We start from the raw sequence: 14,964 nt of genomic DNA on the forward strand, positions 1-14,964 counted from the left end.
GTAGATAATAATCCCTTACTTTCGATTGGAAAATGGTGAAGAGATGCACTGGGAACCATGCATTGGGAACCAACTGATGAAATGTGCCATATAATTTCAAAGCAGAATAATCCTATTTCATCAAGGCATGAGAAGATGTTCATGAATTATTGAATTCTGTTTCCTACACAGAACGCAGTCCTTGCCAACATTTGTCCCAAACAATCAAGTCAAACTGTCCTGGACCGTCCCACCATTCAAGTCCCGTCTTCATATCTGGTTCTCATCGACTAAACTCATTGGCACGCTCTCAGAATACAGTCGCTACAGGCAGAGAGAAGAGGGGGAAAAGGGCGAGGAACATGGCTCTGGAAACGAACAACTGGGGCGATAGACAAGGGAAGAGGTGACTTTCCGACAAGGACGAGCGTGTGGCTGTATCGATTTGACGCTGTTCGAGATGTTCCTTCGGGCGCTTTTTGAGGGAGATTGATCGTTTAGATACCGAGACGGGTCTTGCGCCAGTGTCTTCTCTTGGCGTTGTATCTGATGGTGGAGGAAGATGTTAGTAATAGCTTCTTTCTGTGTGCGTGTGTGTGTGTGTGTATTATGCCACTATGTTTTCGTTGGGTTCCCAAGTTGCCGCTCTCTTGAATATTTTGGATATTGATTAAAAGGGAAGAAAGGCGATCGTGTAGATTTGGAAGAGTTTGTTCGTTTCACATTTCCAAAGTCCAATCTCCGGTCGAGTTCCCGGTCGTTCTTTTCATCCAGACATCCTTTAAACTAGGCGCAAGAAAGGAGATCTTTACCTAATGGTATTGCCGGTTCTCAACCGAATCCACTGAGGGATGGGACGGTTCTGCTTCTGCGCTTTGGCAAGCTTTTGCTTGGTGCGGAATGACTTTTGGCTCTGATGGGAGGTTAAAAATCGCTGGTTAGCCTGAAAACGCACCTCCGTCGAGAAATTATAGATGAGGCCGGGAAAAAGCATTGGTATGCACTTACCGGCATCTTGACTGATTCGATTCGCAATAGCTCGTCGACCTTGAGTTTGCGATGTTTGGCGTTGAACGGAGCCCTCGATGGTTGCGATATCTTTTGTGTGGGCAACCTGCCGAGTTCGCTTACCCGTTCCGGTACTAGCCCATCACGTGACTATAATACTTGGCAGCGACGGAGTCGGAGGCTTCGAAGCGCCGCATCTCCGGGCTGGAGTCCCACAACCTTGTCACGACTAAATTGCAACACCAGAGAAAATGCGAGCTTTGAAGGTGAATGATGGAGAAATGCTGTTGCCTAGAACCATAAATTCTCCCTTGATAGGGAATGACCAGTTTCTGTTAGCCCATCCTCACAAGGTCCCGTGTCCCCAAACGTCATTTCTCCCAACGTGGTTAATTGAGTTCAGGCATCCAGATGTACGACGTATGTCAGAGTACGGAGGACGGGAGAATGCTCCACTCCCCTGAATCGCAATCAATTCCATGCTGGGAATTGTTCAACCCTGTATCTTTGGGGGGAAAAAAAGAAAAAGAGCGCCTATACTCTACAGCCTGCCACGTTGGATGCACTTGGAATGTCCCATTAGCATGCAGACGGGTGAATCATCCCCCCAAAGTATGGTTCGGAGGCGAACTTGTGAAATTCAGCTGCCTTTCGGAGTCGGAAACACGTTTTAGCGCATAACTTGTTGCGTTATGTCATTAACTTAAGAAAGAGAAAGCCAACCGATCTCCGAGCCCATCAGGGATGTCTTAACATGCTTACGGTGTACTCCGTATTCCGTACGGAGTACTCCGTACTGATATAAAAATTCCAAACGGCTGGGATTGTGAGTTTTTCGGATATTGGTTGCTATGGTTGATCGAACGGACCTGGGCAGCAGTTCTGTCAAGAATGCACAGACCATCATTAGCGACTGGCTCAATCTAGCCGAGACCCATCTGCGCCTAAGTTCGACGGACTACGAGTGACAAGCTGAGATCAACGATTTCCCGTCCGAGTTAGTGTTCCGAGAAGCAGCAAAAATGTGACCGCGTGAGGCCCACGTTTTCACATAAGTTTATCGGTATTAGTCATGTTTCATCCTACCTTGTGGATGTCACTTGCAGCTAAGCCAATAGGACAGCAGCAGCCACCGGGTTGACAGGAGGTACCATCCTGTGATTGTATGGAATTGTGCCGACAAGTTTTACGGTTTCATGGTTCTCGAGCGGTTGGCTCATGGCGAGAATGGACGAGGTTGCAAGCTGGGGAGGCAACACAATTTTCCCCGTTCGGCTCTCCGCCACGATGTGTCCCTTGTCACTCGTATTGACTCATTATTTTATGCCCAATTTTACCTGCATAACTCGCGAGAACCAGCCCGGTTTTAAGCCCCTTATTCGATTGATAATCAGCTCCCCAGACGGGCATCGACTTCGACAGCTTTCTCCATGATGCACTAGCTTTTCGTTTCCTTGCAAATATATTCATGCTTAGCACTATTTATATATCTAGAATAACCATCCATCAACCCCTCTTTCCTCGTGGTGCGAGAGAATTTACTGTGAATATTGCCTGTTACTTCATATCATCAACCTCTTCTACTTTTTAATATCTTTGATCGCGGTACTTCGTCTCTACGGAGTACTTACCTGCCGAGTGCATCTTATCTCCTTCTAGTTATCTTATATAGTTTATTGTCTTCCATTCTCTGCCGCTTGGCTGTTGATCCACTGGGCTGTATGTGGTGGTGATCTCCTCATGGCAGGAGACCCCGAGAAGCCCAGCGAGGCGGCGGCGCAGCCGGCGGTGCAGAAAACAAGCAACTCCTCTCCCGGGACCGGGCCGTCGTCAGCATCCGGCTCGACGGTCGGCGATGGCGATAACCTCAAGAAGCTAGATTCCAAGCTAGCCAACGAGAAACGGGAGTCTAGCCTTGATGACTCCTTGGCTCATCTACCAGAGCACGAACGGGATATTATCAAGCAACAGCTTGAGATTCCTGAGACGAAAGTGAAATTTTTTACGCTATATCGATATGCGACGACAAACGACATCATTATCCTCTTGGTCAGCGCCGTTGCGTCCATCGCAGGTGGAGCCGCGCTGCCGTTATTCACAGTGCGTGTGCATTTCCTACCTTTCCCACCTATACAGTCCACTAATACAATACGTATGTACGGTAGATTCTTTTCGGTCAGATGGCTGGGACTTTCCAGCGTATCATTCTGGGTACTATATCTTATGATGAATTCAATGACACCCTGTCCAAGTATGCTCTCTACTTTGTATATCTAGGAATTGCTGAATTCGTCTTGATTTACACATGTACGGTTGGATTCATCTACACTGGTGAACATATCGCGCAGAAGATTAGAGAGAGGTATCTCGATGCGATTCTGCGGCAGAATATCGCCTTCTTTGACAAGTTGGGCGCCGGAGAGATTACCACCCGGATTACAGCTGATACCAACTTGATTCAAGATGGTATATCGGAGAAAGTCGGCTTGACGCTGACCGCTCTTGCAACGTTCATCACAGCATTCGTCATAGGCTTCATCAAGTACTGGAAGTTGACCTTGATCTGCTGCTCGACTGTGGTCGCCATCGTCACTATCATGGGCGGTGCATCTAGATTTATAATCCGCTTCAGCAAGAAAAATGTGGAAAGCTACGGCGAAGGTGGCACTGTCGCCGAAGAGGTGTTGAGCTCGATTCGAAATGCAACGGCCTTTGGAACCCAGGAGAAGCTCGCAAAACAATACGATGCGCATCTGCTCGAAGCACAAAAATGGGGTACCAAACTTCAAATGACAATTGGAATCATGGTCGGCGGCATGATGTCAATCATCTTCTTAAACTATGGATTGGGGTTTTGGATGGGTTCACGTTTTATCGTCAGTGGGGAAACAGAATTGGCCAATATAATCACCATTTTACTTGCGATTATCATTGGATCTTTCAGCCTGGGAAATGTGACCCCAAATGCGCAGGCATTCACCTCTGCTGTTGCTGCCGGAGCAAAGATATTTAGCACGATCGACCGAAAGTCTCCAATCGACCCCACGTCAGAAGACGGAGAAACCCTGGAGAAAGTGGAGGGGAATATTGAATTCCGTGATATCCGACATATCTATCCCTCCCGTCCGGAGGTGGTTGTTATGAAAGGTGTTAATCTTTTCGTGCCAGCCGGTAAAACTACTGCTTTGGTTGGACCATCTGGATCAGGTAAAAGCACTGTGATTGGTCTTCTGGAGCGATTCTATAATCCTGTCGGTGGCTCCGTTCTGGTTGATGGTGTTGATATACAGAACTTAAACCTCAAGTGGCTCCGTCAGCAAATCTCTCTTGTAAGCCAGGAACCGACTCTTTTTGGTACCACCATCTATAACAACATCAAGCAAGGCCTGATCGGTTCGCCATTTGAATTGGAACCCGACGAAAGCGTGCGACAACGCATTGAAAACGCAGCAAAAATGGCAAATGCACATGGTTTTATTATGGGATTACCTGAGAAATATGAAACTCATGTCGGCGAACGTGGTTTCCTTCTTTCTGGTGGCCAGAAACAGCGAATTGCTATTGCCCGGGCTATTGTGAGCGATCCAAAGATTTTGTTGCTTGATGAAGCCACCTCTGCCCTGGATACCAAATCTGAAGGAGTTGTGCAAGCGGCATTAGATGAAGCTTCAAAGGGAAGAACGACAATCATCATCGCCCATCGCCTATCGACTATCAAGACCGCTGACAATATTGTTGTTCTCGTTGATGGTCGCATTGTGGAACAAGGCACGCATGACGAGCTGGTTGAACGTGACGGCACCTACCTTCGGCTTGTGGAAGCGCAAAGGATTAACGAAGAGCGAGACGCTCAAGCTATGGCTGATTCCGACGATGGCGAGGAATCGCCCATGGGTAGTGACGCTGACGCGCTTCGCCTTCAGAAGTCGATAACCGCTGCCAGCAATGCATCGAGAAGATTTGCGGATGAGAAAATGGATTTAGAGCTTCAGAAAACGGAAACTAAGAAATCATTGTCAAGCGTTATCCTTTCCAAGCGCGAGCCCGAAAAGAATAAGGAGTATGGCCTTGGAACATTAATTAAATTCATCTCCTCCTTTAATGCCGCGGAGTGGAAATTGATGGTTACCGGTCTCGCCGTTTCCATTATAAGTGGAGCTGGACAGCCGACTATGGCAGTCTTCTTTTCAAAGTGCATCTCCACCCTGGCCCTACCGCCGCCACTTTATGACAAGCTTAGAAGCGATGCAAACTTTTGGTGCCTGATGTTCTTGATGTTGGGAATCGTCATGTTCTTCTCCTACAGTATCCAAGGATCTCTTTTCGCATACTGCTCCGAAAAATTAATTTATAGAGCAAGAAGCAAAGCTTTCAGGTCAATGCTTCGACAAGATATCGCATTCTTTGACGTGGACGAAAACAGCACCGGAGCTCTGACGTCCTTCCTATCAACTGAGACCAAGCACTTGTCTGGCATTAGTGGAGTGACCCTCGGAACCATCCTGATGGTTACCACAACTCTTGCTGCATCTATGGTAGTGGGTCTCGCAATTGGATGGAAAGTTGCCCTTGTTTGCATTTCCTGCGTCCCAGTTTTACTGGCCTGCGGATTCTATAGGTTCTGGATTCTGGCAGCATTTCAGAGGAGAGCTAAAAAGGCGTACGAAGCCTCCGCTAGCTACGCTTGTGAAGCGACATCTGCCATACGCACTGTGGCCTCTCTAACTCGTGAACCCGACGTCTCCGGAACATATCATGGTCAGTTGGTTGTACAGGGAAAGAAGAGTTTAGTGTCCATTTTGAAGTCTTCGACCCTCTACGCGGCCTCGCAGTCCTTCATGTTCTTTGTCCTCGCTCTTGGATTCTGGTATGGTGGGACGCTGTTGGGCAAGGGCGAATATACGCTGTTCCAGTTCTTCCTGGCATTTTCAGAAGTTATTTTTGGTGCTCAATCTGCCGGAACCGTCTTTTCTTTTGCGCCTGATATGGGTAAGGCGAAGAGTGCTGCGGCAGATTTCAAAAAGTTGTTTGATCGAAGACCTCCAATCGATACTCTCTCTAAAGAGGGCGATGATGTGGAGCATATTGAAGGAACAATTGAGTTCCGCGATGTGCATTTCAGATACCCAACACGACCTGAACAACCTGTGTTGCGCGGCCTTAATCTTAGCGTCAAACCAGGGCAGTATGTCGCGCTGGTCGGACCCAGCGGATGTGGAAAGAGTACAACGATTGCCCTGCTTGAACGGTTCTATGACACTCTGTCTGGGGGTGTCTATGTTGATGGAACCGACATCACACGGTGGAACGTGAGTGCCTATAGAAGCTTTTTGGCTCTTGTCAGCCAGGAACCCACCCTCTACCAGGGTAGTATCAGAGATAACATCCTTCTGGGAATAACCGAGGACGACGTGCCTGAAGAAGCCATTATTGAAGCCTGCAAAGCTGCAAACATTTATGATTTCATCATGTCGCTTCCGTAAGTTTCCCCGGGCTTTCTTACTACGGAGCCCCTTGTCAAACTAACTTTTTCGCTAGCGACGGTTTCTCCACGCTTGTGGGAAGCAAAGGCAGCATGCTCTCTGGAGGGCAAAAGCAGCGTATCGCCATTGCCCGCGCTCTGATTCGAGACCCTAAAATCCTGCTCCTTGACGAAGCGACGTCTGCTCTTGACTCAGAATCTGAGAAGGTTGTGCAGGTTGCTCTTGACGCGGCCGCCAAGGGCCGTACCACCATTGCTGTCGCCCATCGACTGAGCACAATCCAAAAGGCGGACGTTATTTATGTCTTCGACCAGGGCCGTATAACGGAGAGCGGTACGCATTCGGAATTACTCGCAAAGAAAGGACGTTATTATGAGCTCGTGCACATGCAGAGTCTGGGCAAAACTCATTGAGCAGCATGCTTTCTTATCTGATGGGTATTTGACATTTGGTGCTCTTTGCGTACGATACCCTTCGACTCATATTTTATATATACCCGGTTTTCTTCACGTGTATATTTTGGAATTACTTTTTGATTTCGATTTCGTCTTTTTTCCTTCTCTTTTCTTTTCCTTTTTTTTTTTTTTTTTTTTTTTTTTTTTTGATAAGTGGACATTTGAGGAATGCTCCTCTGGTACTTCATACTGGTCCTCATTTGCATAATAGACAGACTAGATCTTCCCTTCTTTAATCTCCTCTCCCGGGCCTTTGTATACAGCCCCATGAACATGAAAAGTTTTTCGAGTCAACGATTTCCGGATGTTTCTATCCCCGGCTTGCCTCCTTCTCTCTTTTACCCCACTTACGATTGTACGTAGTGAGTATGCCTTGTCGATATAGTCCCAATCACCCGTCATGGAAGCACCAGTACTCAAGTAACCCTTATTTTCCCTCTGGGCAGGATGGCCGTTGGTCCGCTTCATGATGCGATTGGCTTGACAACTCCTACGCCAAGAAATGGCTCCCGTTGAGGCTGGTGAAGATTGTGGCTGGAGACCCCGTTTTCAGCCTCAATTCGATTCAGCCTCGCCGCTGCGGACGTGCAAGACGCTCTCAGTCTGTTCGGTTCAGTCGAGTGGCAAAGTGTTGGTATGCGAAGGCAGATTCCAACACCGATTTGAGGGGAAACGGGACTCTTCCGCTCGGGGACCGGAGTCTGTGCTGAGCTCCAACCCTTGTCGCATGGGTTGCTAGTTACATACCAATGCCGTGAAGCAGCACCTCGTGATGTCAACTTCAGGCTGCAAAGGGTGAAGGATCCGCCTTGGTTGGCATCAAGGATTCTTCTATTTAACCACTTCATGTTTCCTCACTGAGGTCTCCCAAATGCAAGTCTGACCCACGGAAAGTTATCAAATCATTGAGTTTCCTGAGCTGAGCTGGGAAACCGATATATATTGCGGCATACTCGCGCCCAAGGTACATACCTACCATCACCATATATTATATTGCTCTCTTTTTCCTTGTGCATCTACCATTCAAATTCAATGTCTTATATCCGGGATTGTCCCGAATTTCGCCTAAGCCGCTCCGACTCCAAGGATCCTTTCACGACCTGCCAAGGTGTGAGATCCGACGGTCAAAAATGTCGCAGAACAGTCATATCTGCGAAGGATGTCTCCAAGAAGGAGGCTGCCGCTACACAGGCGAGTGCTATGACCGCTGGAAAGACCGAGATACAAGCAGAGAAGCTGTTTTGTTGGCAACATAAACACCAAGCCTCGTCGTTTAAATCGAAGGTTGCTGCTATTCCTGCTGCGCTGGAATTACGGAAGAGATCGAGCATTGATACCATCGTTGAGAGAGTCGGATTACTGACTGTGAACGATGGGGGTGCTACAAAGGCTAAAGATTCGCAACCTACGGAATCTCAAAATACATTCACTTTATATCAAGAAATAAAGAGGACCCAGAATCCTACCAAGCATCGAAGGAAGCCAACCACCCCGCTACAACCGCTGAAAAATGAAAACGAGCTGCAAATCCCGGCTACATCTGCTTCTAAGAAGAAGCCGAGCGCCAGAAGGCGATTGGTTTGCTTCCTTACAGGTGGTGACGATAGTGACACTCCGGAATTAAACGTTCGTCGACGAACTCAACACGTTAGATCTGCCTCTCATTCAGAAACCAGGGTTGTGAGGACTCCACCCAGATACCAGTATCAGCATGCGAAAAGGCCTACGACTACCGATAATAAAACCTCGAGACGTCACTCTGACATTAGCCTTCAAAGTCGACAATCCGAATCCCGTCAACGCAGCCAAAGACAAAGTATGCCATCTCATGTACCGAGTTCTCAAAGGCCAACTATGCTAGTAAATCCAACTACCTCTTCATCCCAAACCCAATCTCTACTCTCCTGGATTCCCACAACCTTATCACCGGAGACAACGTCGAAACTTCTTCAGAAGCTTTCTGAACCGCTTTCTCCATCTGAAGAATGGGGATATATCTATATATACTGTGTGACACCACAAAAGACGGTCCCTTCAGCAGATGTCCTCCCCTCCCTTATCCCACACCGTGGAGAGATTTGTCCCCCAACCCCAGAAATCTTGCGCTCAGCAGGAATTTCGCCAAATCGAACTCAGATGCACAACTGCAAGGCGAATACTATAACCCTTAAGATAGGGCGCGCAGTTAACGTATCTCGTCGTCTAACACAGCAATGCGCACAAAATCTGACCTTGGTTCGATATTATCCATATTCTCCATCTTCGTCTTCAACAAATTCACCACCTCCCCGAAAGGCGCCAAATGTTCATAGATTGGAAAGACTGATACATATTGAGCTGAATAATCGGCGGTTCAAGTTACAAGATCCCTGTGGACACTGTGGGAAGAGGCATCAGGAGTATTTTGAGATCGAGGCAAATACCGAGCATTTACGGATGGTAGATGAGTGTGTCCGAAGATGGGTACGGTTTAGTGAGCTAGATCCAGGCAGATGACCATCGAGCATGGATAGAGGCAATATTAGAACTTGAACCGGGCTGATAAACTTCAGATTTAAGTATTTCAACTGCCTATAAAAATCTTTTGCTATGAATTTTGGGACTCAATTATAAAGAAAGTCCTGGAAGCAGTCTCGAACATATGTGTCGACACCAGAATGGCTGCATTTGCGCGGCCGCCGTCTCGCAAAATTCATCCACTGAAGCTGCTTTGAGAGGTGCCAGCATTGTCATGCAGAATCGAGGAAACCTTAGGGCAAGATAATGCATCGCGCATCCGACTGAGTAGTCCATGGAAGCCCGCTCGATGTATCATCTCGATTAACTAGCCAACCGAATCGTCTCGACTCGCCCGTTTCGCAGGTGATATTTTTGCAAAAGCTCGGTTGGCCCCCAGATTCTATGCTATGCCACACTCCGCACCGGCGGATATAATTGACCCCATATTGCCGCGAGGAGCGGATTTTATCATGGATGCTGTGGTATTATGGCCGTTCTCAACCGCAAGGTCCCACGCTGTTCGGCCATTATGGTCTTTGACATCTTAGATGCCATGCCTTCTACGATCAGCATACGAGTGAGAGCTTCAAGGCCATTGCTAGCGGCTAGATGTAGTGCTGTTTGTCCGGAACTATCCTTGGCCTCCAGATCAGCCTTGCCTTCAACAATTAGCATTCGTGCAGCCATTTCATGATTCTTGTGGGCTGCTAGGTGCAGGGCAGTCTGTTCATTGTGGTCTTTGATCTCTACATTAGCTTTGAAGTCAACAATAAGCATCTGCGCCATTGTGTCGAGTCCGTTGCGGGCACTTATGTGAAGCGCCCTTGCGTCTCATGGTCTGGTGCATCGACATTGGCGTTCCCTTTGGACATTAGCATACGAGCAACTTCCTCGTGGCTGTTGTGAATAGCTAGGTGTAATGTTGTTTGGCTACAGTTGTCTTTAGCATCAATATCCGCCTTGAAGTCAAAGATGAGCCTGTTCGCGGTTGACTCAAAGCCACTGTCAGCAGCCAAGTGCAGTGCTGCCTGCCCATAATGGTCCTTCAGGTCAACTTTAGCATCGCCTTTGGTAATGAGCACCTTTACCGTTGAATTATGGCCGTGTTGGGCAGCCAGGTGCAGTAGAGTTCGCCCATTGCTGTCTCTACTCTCAATACTAGCCCCAAAGTCAGTCACAAGCATGCATGCAATGGTATCATAACCATTGCGCGTTGCCAAGTGTAATGCTGTCAGCTCATTGTGATCTTGAGCATCAGGTTCAGCCTTACCCTCAGAGATGAGGATGCATGCAGACTCCTGGTGGCCATTATTGACTGCTAGATGCAATGCTGTCTGGCCATAGTTGTCTATTTCGTCAACATCAACTGTACTCTCAGTCACAAGCACACGTACTACAGCTTCATGGCCTTTTTCGGCAGTTCACCTTGACAGACTTGTTAAATGACTTTAGTCAGGGTCGATAAGTAGATCAACAACCGAGGAAGCCCTCTCGCAACGCAGACAGGTCTACGCATGTCTTCTTCTCTAACAGGCGTCCCTTTTTCTTTGCCGTCTTCGAAAAGTCATTTTCCGTACAAGTTAAGACGTCCAGTCTCAGTGATGAGCAGTTGGCTAAAGCCTTTGCCCCTACCCGATTGTAACACCAAATCCTTAATACCTTATCAAAAAGATAATGGCCATAAAAAGGTACGCCCGTCCGATATCCGATGGAGGCCTCCAACACACGTGATGACCTTATTGCAAGGCCACAGCCACACGGGGAAAATTCAAGTATCTCTCACCTCCCGAACCCCAAATAACCGTTAACACTTTTTTCGACCCCTTCGTCGCCGTATCTTCCCAGACATGACAAGCTAACTCAAGCTTAAGCCGGGAGAGGGCGTTCTGTCAAACAGCAACACAAAGATCACAAGCTGCGAGTATGCTGTGGCTTGCAACTAGATAGGTTAAAGCTAACATGACGGCGGAGACGTTTGGAATGGTAGATGCCAATTCCGACAGATCCTTGAAAGATTATACAGCTTGTTTAGTAGAGAGATGGGGTCATTGCGGTAATCGCCATTGTTGACCACATAGATGCCACAATGCATAACAATTAATTTTGAGCTGCAGGGGGGGATTCATGTGCAGCCAACTCGTTGTGATGGTGCCTTTTTGGCCTTCGTGCTCCTTTTGTGCATGGTGGTTAACCAGCTATGTCAACAGCTTTTGTATAGGTAGAGGTATAACCCGCGAAGCTCATCCAAGAAAAAGACTCGGCTTCCAAACCTTTCTGGTCTGTGGCAGACCCGTCAAATAAGCGTCAGCCATCTGGGCATCTTTTTTCTTGCCTTATGTATCGCGATAGCCGCGGCATCAAAGCTCCTGCTTCAGGCTCCAGGTCAACGGTGACTGGGCCAGATAAGGCTCTCGTATTGCACACGCAGCTATGGAGGAGTTATACGAGTTCTCCTCGTGGGGCATTAGTATTTGTCAGCTCCTTCATCAGTGAATCCTTTGCCCGCATCTCTCCTTAAATAGACACACTAGGGTGTGATGTTTGAAGGGTGAAAGCTGCTCGTTCGTCTCAAGTCCGACCCGACCGAAGCACAGGCTGGGGAACATCCTGATCTACGTCCGGTACATTGATACATTTATCTATGCAGTATTAAACTCAACGCAAAGTCGAGAAAGACATTCAAAAGGGAACCAACCAACCAATCTTCAAAAGCCACTATGGAAGGACGATGCCAATGCTCCCAGGTCCGCTTTACCACTCCGCTGCCGAGGCCGCTTCAAATCTACATCTGCCACTGCACAGAATGCCGACATCAATCTTCGTCCTCGTACGGTCTGACTGCCATCTTTCCCCAGTTCGACATTCCGGCGCCTCAAGCAGATAGTGACAGCCCAGATGCCACTCCGCCAGCGGGGATAGGCTTGTACACGCGGCCCACTTTGTCCGGCAGGCAGCTTGAATGCTTGTTTTGCAAAAATTGCGGATCTAGACTGATGCATAGGGCTCGGGGCGACAGGACATTAAGCGTGAAAGCTGGGTGCTTGATTGGTTTAAGTAAAGAGCTCATGAAGGACGCGGTTCATATCTGGTGTAAAGAAGCGGTAACCGAGATTCCGGACGGAGTGGAAAGGTTCGAGGAGGAACCAGATGGCGGGTCTCTGCAGTAACTCAACCTTCGTTTGTGGGATTGTGGGCCTGCATGGTGACAAGCATGCGAACAACATGCTGCTAAACTAAATGAATATGGGGTGGAATAACGCGGGGTTCAAGGAGAGGAATTCAGATGTGTCGTCGTTGAGCAGTTGAATCAATGTGATTTTAAAGGCAATGCATTCTTGGGTTTTCTCTACTCCATACGGAGTACTCCGTACTCTCTCTTGAATTGATTGGTGTTTAGGGCTGGACAAGAAGCACGATGACGCCTTCGAAAAAAACCAACATTAGGAGCCGCTTGGTGAGCTGCGTTCTTGAGAAACATTAAATCCTCCCACACATTCTCACTGCAACTTAATCGTCAATCACCACAATCAAGTCGGAAGGGCATTCTTGAACTCATTCGCAAGTCATGGCCGTCAATTCTACCTCTACTAAGCAGCCCTCAATCCTATCCACGATATTGCTCAGGCTCCAAGCCATGCTCGCTGCTATCACTTCCACCCTGATCTCCCTCCTCGACCAAATAATACCTTCATGCCGTCGCGAGGAAATTACTTCAAGGGCTTATGCTTTTAGTCGGAGCAGGCCATTACTGGCATCCTTTCTTGCCTCCCAGCTAGTTTTCTGTGGAGTACCGCTCTCCTTGCTATTCCTCCACGTCGCCAGCGTGCTCTTTTTCTCCTTCGCGACCGCCATTGTCATTGGGTCAATATGTGCACTTTTGTTTACTGCCGTGTGTGTGGGACTGGCATTGCTTGTGCTGATACCTATATTGATGGTCACCTCATTTGTGGGGCTTACGGTGTGGTTCTGGGCATTGTTGGGATGGTATATTCTCGGCTGGACCGGGTTGCTAGAACAGCGGCATATATCAAAGATGGGAGTTGAAAAAAGAGAGAAGAGTGATGGTGAGACTGGGGCAGTCAAGGAGATCACCAGGAAAATGGATTGAAGGCCTATGGGGGCAATCCTTCCAAATCAAGACGACGAGATACCCTAAACGGGCTACATTCGCTTCTCACCGATTTCTGATATTTGCATGGCATGGATGGCCATGACCCTTTTATATAATTTTGGTATCTATTCCAATGTTTACTGCTAGTGTACCTGGGAACACTTTTCTTAGGCGGAGCCATAAGAGCCAACTCTTTCGGTCAGGGGGGTTCGTTCAAGGACTGCTGAGCGCTCGTCTTAGCCTGATGAAGCAACTCACAAGCTCGATTCATGCGGTCTTTCTATCTTTCGACCTGTAATATGATCTGACAACGCGGGAAACGCCTTCTATGTATGTGCATTAGCTACTCTTCAAGGATAGTCAGCGGATCATGCCTCCTTTTAGCCAGCCGTGCGAAAAGTCATGTTCTCTGTTTCGTTCTCTAGACACTTTCCGGTCCAGAATCGTCCAAAAAAAAAAAAAAAAAACTTCCAACTTCTAAATATCAGACGTCCATTTATGGCTCCGCGCCCGAGCGCCTGCAAAGTGTCTTTGAGGTCGTAGAGGCGCGAAGCCATCTTATTGGTTGCAGCATTAGGCTGCAAGCGATCCCGAAGGGCCTCAGGCTTCTCGCCGATTTGATCAGATCCCACTTTTTAAAGAAGCTGGGTAGACCATGTATCCAGCGATCGTCACGGCGGAACTGTGAAGCAGAGATGCCAGATAACTCTTTAAGCTGTTCCTTCACTTGCTCGAACGGGACGGTTTTTTCTCTAGCACTGACTTTTTCTCGGTCAGAGTGGTCTGTAACTTGTCATTTTGCTCCTCAACTTCTTCTATTCGGGCGTGGGCGTTAAATATGTATTTTTTACACAATGAAATTTGATCTTCGAGGTCCAGATTCTTTCTATAAAGCCGTCGAAGTTGCTTTTCAAACTTTATTTTCTCCATTGTGTGCTGATCAGGGTTCTCTAAACTCGCTGTGATTGCCTAAGCGCCCCTTACCAGTGACAGCAGACTCTGTCTCGACGTTTGGTCCCGTTGGGTGTTGGATTGACCATCCCCTGTGTCTTCCAAATCCCGTGCATTGACTCCACTATCAATTCCATATTGCATTAGCAACGAATTTATGGATTTGATCTCCTCCCTCAGAGCTTCTCTTTCTGATTTGTGGCAAATTCTCAGTTTTTGGAAAAGGTCACAACGGTCCTGCAGCCGAGCTATTTCACAGCCCGCTCCCTCTGCTGTGGACTGCCATGTCTTCGATTGTCTAGCGATATCATCTTTTTCTCTCTGGGAGTGGCCAATTTCTTCCTCGAATTTGAAGATCGTCAACGGGCTTCTGGTTTTCATCAGGCAACAGCGCCTCAAGCTGTGCCCCAAGTTCGGTTCCCAATGGTCGTGTGCTCGTCTTTCCTTGCGTTAGACAGGAGCTCTTGCAATGAGGTCA

The 14,964-nt window shown here is 47.9% G+C and overlaps 6 protein-coding genes across 8 annotated transcripts; 2 read left to right on the plus strand and 4 right to left on the minus strand.

The window, feature by feature from the left end:
* Nucleotides 1–35: 35 nt before the first annotated feature.
* On the minus strand, nucleotides 36–1,232 carry RPL39_1. 3 transcript variants are annotated; one of them, XM_066125215.1, is made up of 4 exons: nucleotides 988–1,232; nucleotides 792–892; nucleotides 168–525; nucleotides 40–112 (listed from the first exon to the last, which is right to left on the minus strand). In XM_066125215.1, exons 1-3 carry the CDS (start codon nucleotides 991–993, stop codon nucleotides 477–479), a joined length of 156 nt encoding a protein of 51 aa, XP_065981296.1. In that variant the 5' UTR covers nucleotides 994–1,232; the 3' UTR covers nucleotides 40–112; nucleotides 168–476. The 3 variants fall into 3 exon arrangements, with proteins under 3 accessions (XP_003069553.1, XP_065981297.1, XP_065981296.1); XM_003069507.2 differs by having other exon boundaries at nucleotides 36–525; XM_066125216.1 differs by having other exon boundaries at nucleotides 39–525; nucleotides 792–1,232.
* Nucleotides 1,233–1,805: 573 nt separating this feature from the next.
* On the plus strand, nucleotides 1,806–6,970 carry MDR1_2 (GTPase-activating protein). Its single transcript, XM_003069506.2, has 3 exons — nucleotides 1,806–3,087; nucleotides 3,153–6,466; nucleotides 6,526–6,970. The coding sequence occupies exons 1-3, from the start codon at nucleotides 2,728–2,730 to the stop codon at nucleotides 6,881–6,883; spliced, it is 4,032 nt and encodes a 1,343-aa protein (XP_003069552.2). The 5' UTR covers nucleotides 1,806–2,727; the 3' UTR covers nucleotides 6,884–6,970.
* An 842-nt stretch (nucleotides 6,971–7,812) lies between these two features.
* Nucleotides 7,813–9,464, plus strand: D8B26_006535 (uncharacterized protein). Its single transcript, XM_003069505.2, has one exon. It carries the CDS (start codon nucleotides 7,958–7,960, stop codon nucleotides 9,419–9,421), a length of 1,464 nt encoding a protein of 487 aa, XP_003069551.2. The 5' UTR covers nucleotides 7,813–7,957; the 3' UTR covers nucleotides 9,422–9,464.
* Nucleotides 9,465–9,892: 428 nt separating this feature from the next.
* Nucleotides 9,893–10,210, minus strand: D8B26_006536 (uncharacterized protein; the record flags this gene model as incomplete). Its single annotated transcript, XM_003069504.2, has 1 exon — nucleotides 9,893–10,210. The coding sequence occupies one exon, from the start codon at nucleotides 10,208–10,210 to the stop codon at nucleotides 9,893–9,895; it is 318 nt and encodes a 105-aa protein (XP_003069550.2).
* Nucleotides 10,211–10,233: 23 nt separating this feature from the next.
* D8B26_006537 (uncharacterized protein) lies at nucleotides 10,234–10,940 on the minus strand (the record flags this gene model as incomplete). Its single annotated transcript, XM_066125217.1, has 2 exons — nucleotides 10,234–10,790; nucleotides 10,937–10,940. 2 exons carry the CDS (start codon nucleotides 10,938–10,940, stop codon nucleotides 10,234–10,236), a joined length of 561 nt encoding a protein of 186 aa, XP_065981298.1.
* Nucleotides 10,941–14,504: 3,564 nt separating this feature from the next.
* On the minus strand, nucleotides 14,505–14,867 carry D8B26_006538 (uncharacterized protein; the record flags this gene model as incomplete). The annotated part of the gene is made up of 1 exon (XM_066125218.1): nucleotides 14,505–14,867. The coding sequence occupies one exon, from the start codon at nucleotides 14,865–14,867 to the stop codon at nucleotides 14,505–14,507; it is 363 nt and encodes a 120-aa protein (XP_065981299.1).
* Nucleotides 14,868–14,964: the final 97 nt, after the last annotated feature.

The sequence above is a fragment of the Coccidioides posadasii genome, chromosome 3 (genome assembly GCF_018416015.2).
Source record: "Coccidioides posadasii str. Silveira chromosome 3, complete sequence".
Classification (NCBI taxonomy): Eukaryota; Fungi; Ascomycota; class Eurotiomycetes; order Onygenales; family Onygenaceae; genus Coccidioides; species Coccidioides posadasii.

Bases quoted from the DNA above. Each gene is read 5' to 3' on its own strand.
- RPL39_1 (XM_066125216.1), bottom strand. From the start codon at position 973: ATGCTTTTTCCCGGCCTCATCTATAATTTCTCGACGGAGGTGCGTTTT. The intron at 526-791 runs GTAAAGATCTCC...CTCCACCATCAG, and splicing joins AGAACCGGCAATACCATTAG to ATACAACGCCAAGAGAAGAC.
- MDR1_2 (XM_003069506.2), top strand. From the start codon at position 2,728: ATGGCAGGAGACCCCGAGAAGCCCAGCGAGGCGGCGGCGCAGCCGGCG. The intron at 3,088-3,152 runs GTGCGTGTGCAT...TATGTACGGTAG, and splicing joins CCGCGCTGCCGTTATTCACA to ATTCTTTTCGGTCAGATGGC. The intron at 6,467-6,525 runs GTAAGTTTCCCC...CTTTTTCGCTAG, and splicing joins GATTTCATCATGTCGCTTCC to CGACGGTTTCTCCACGCTTG.
- D8B26_006535 (XM_003069505.2), top strand. From the start codon at position 7,958: ATGTCTTATATCCGGGATTGTCCCGAATTTCGCCTAAGCCGCTCCGAC.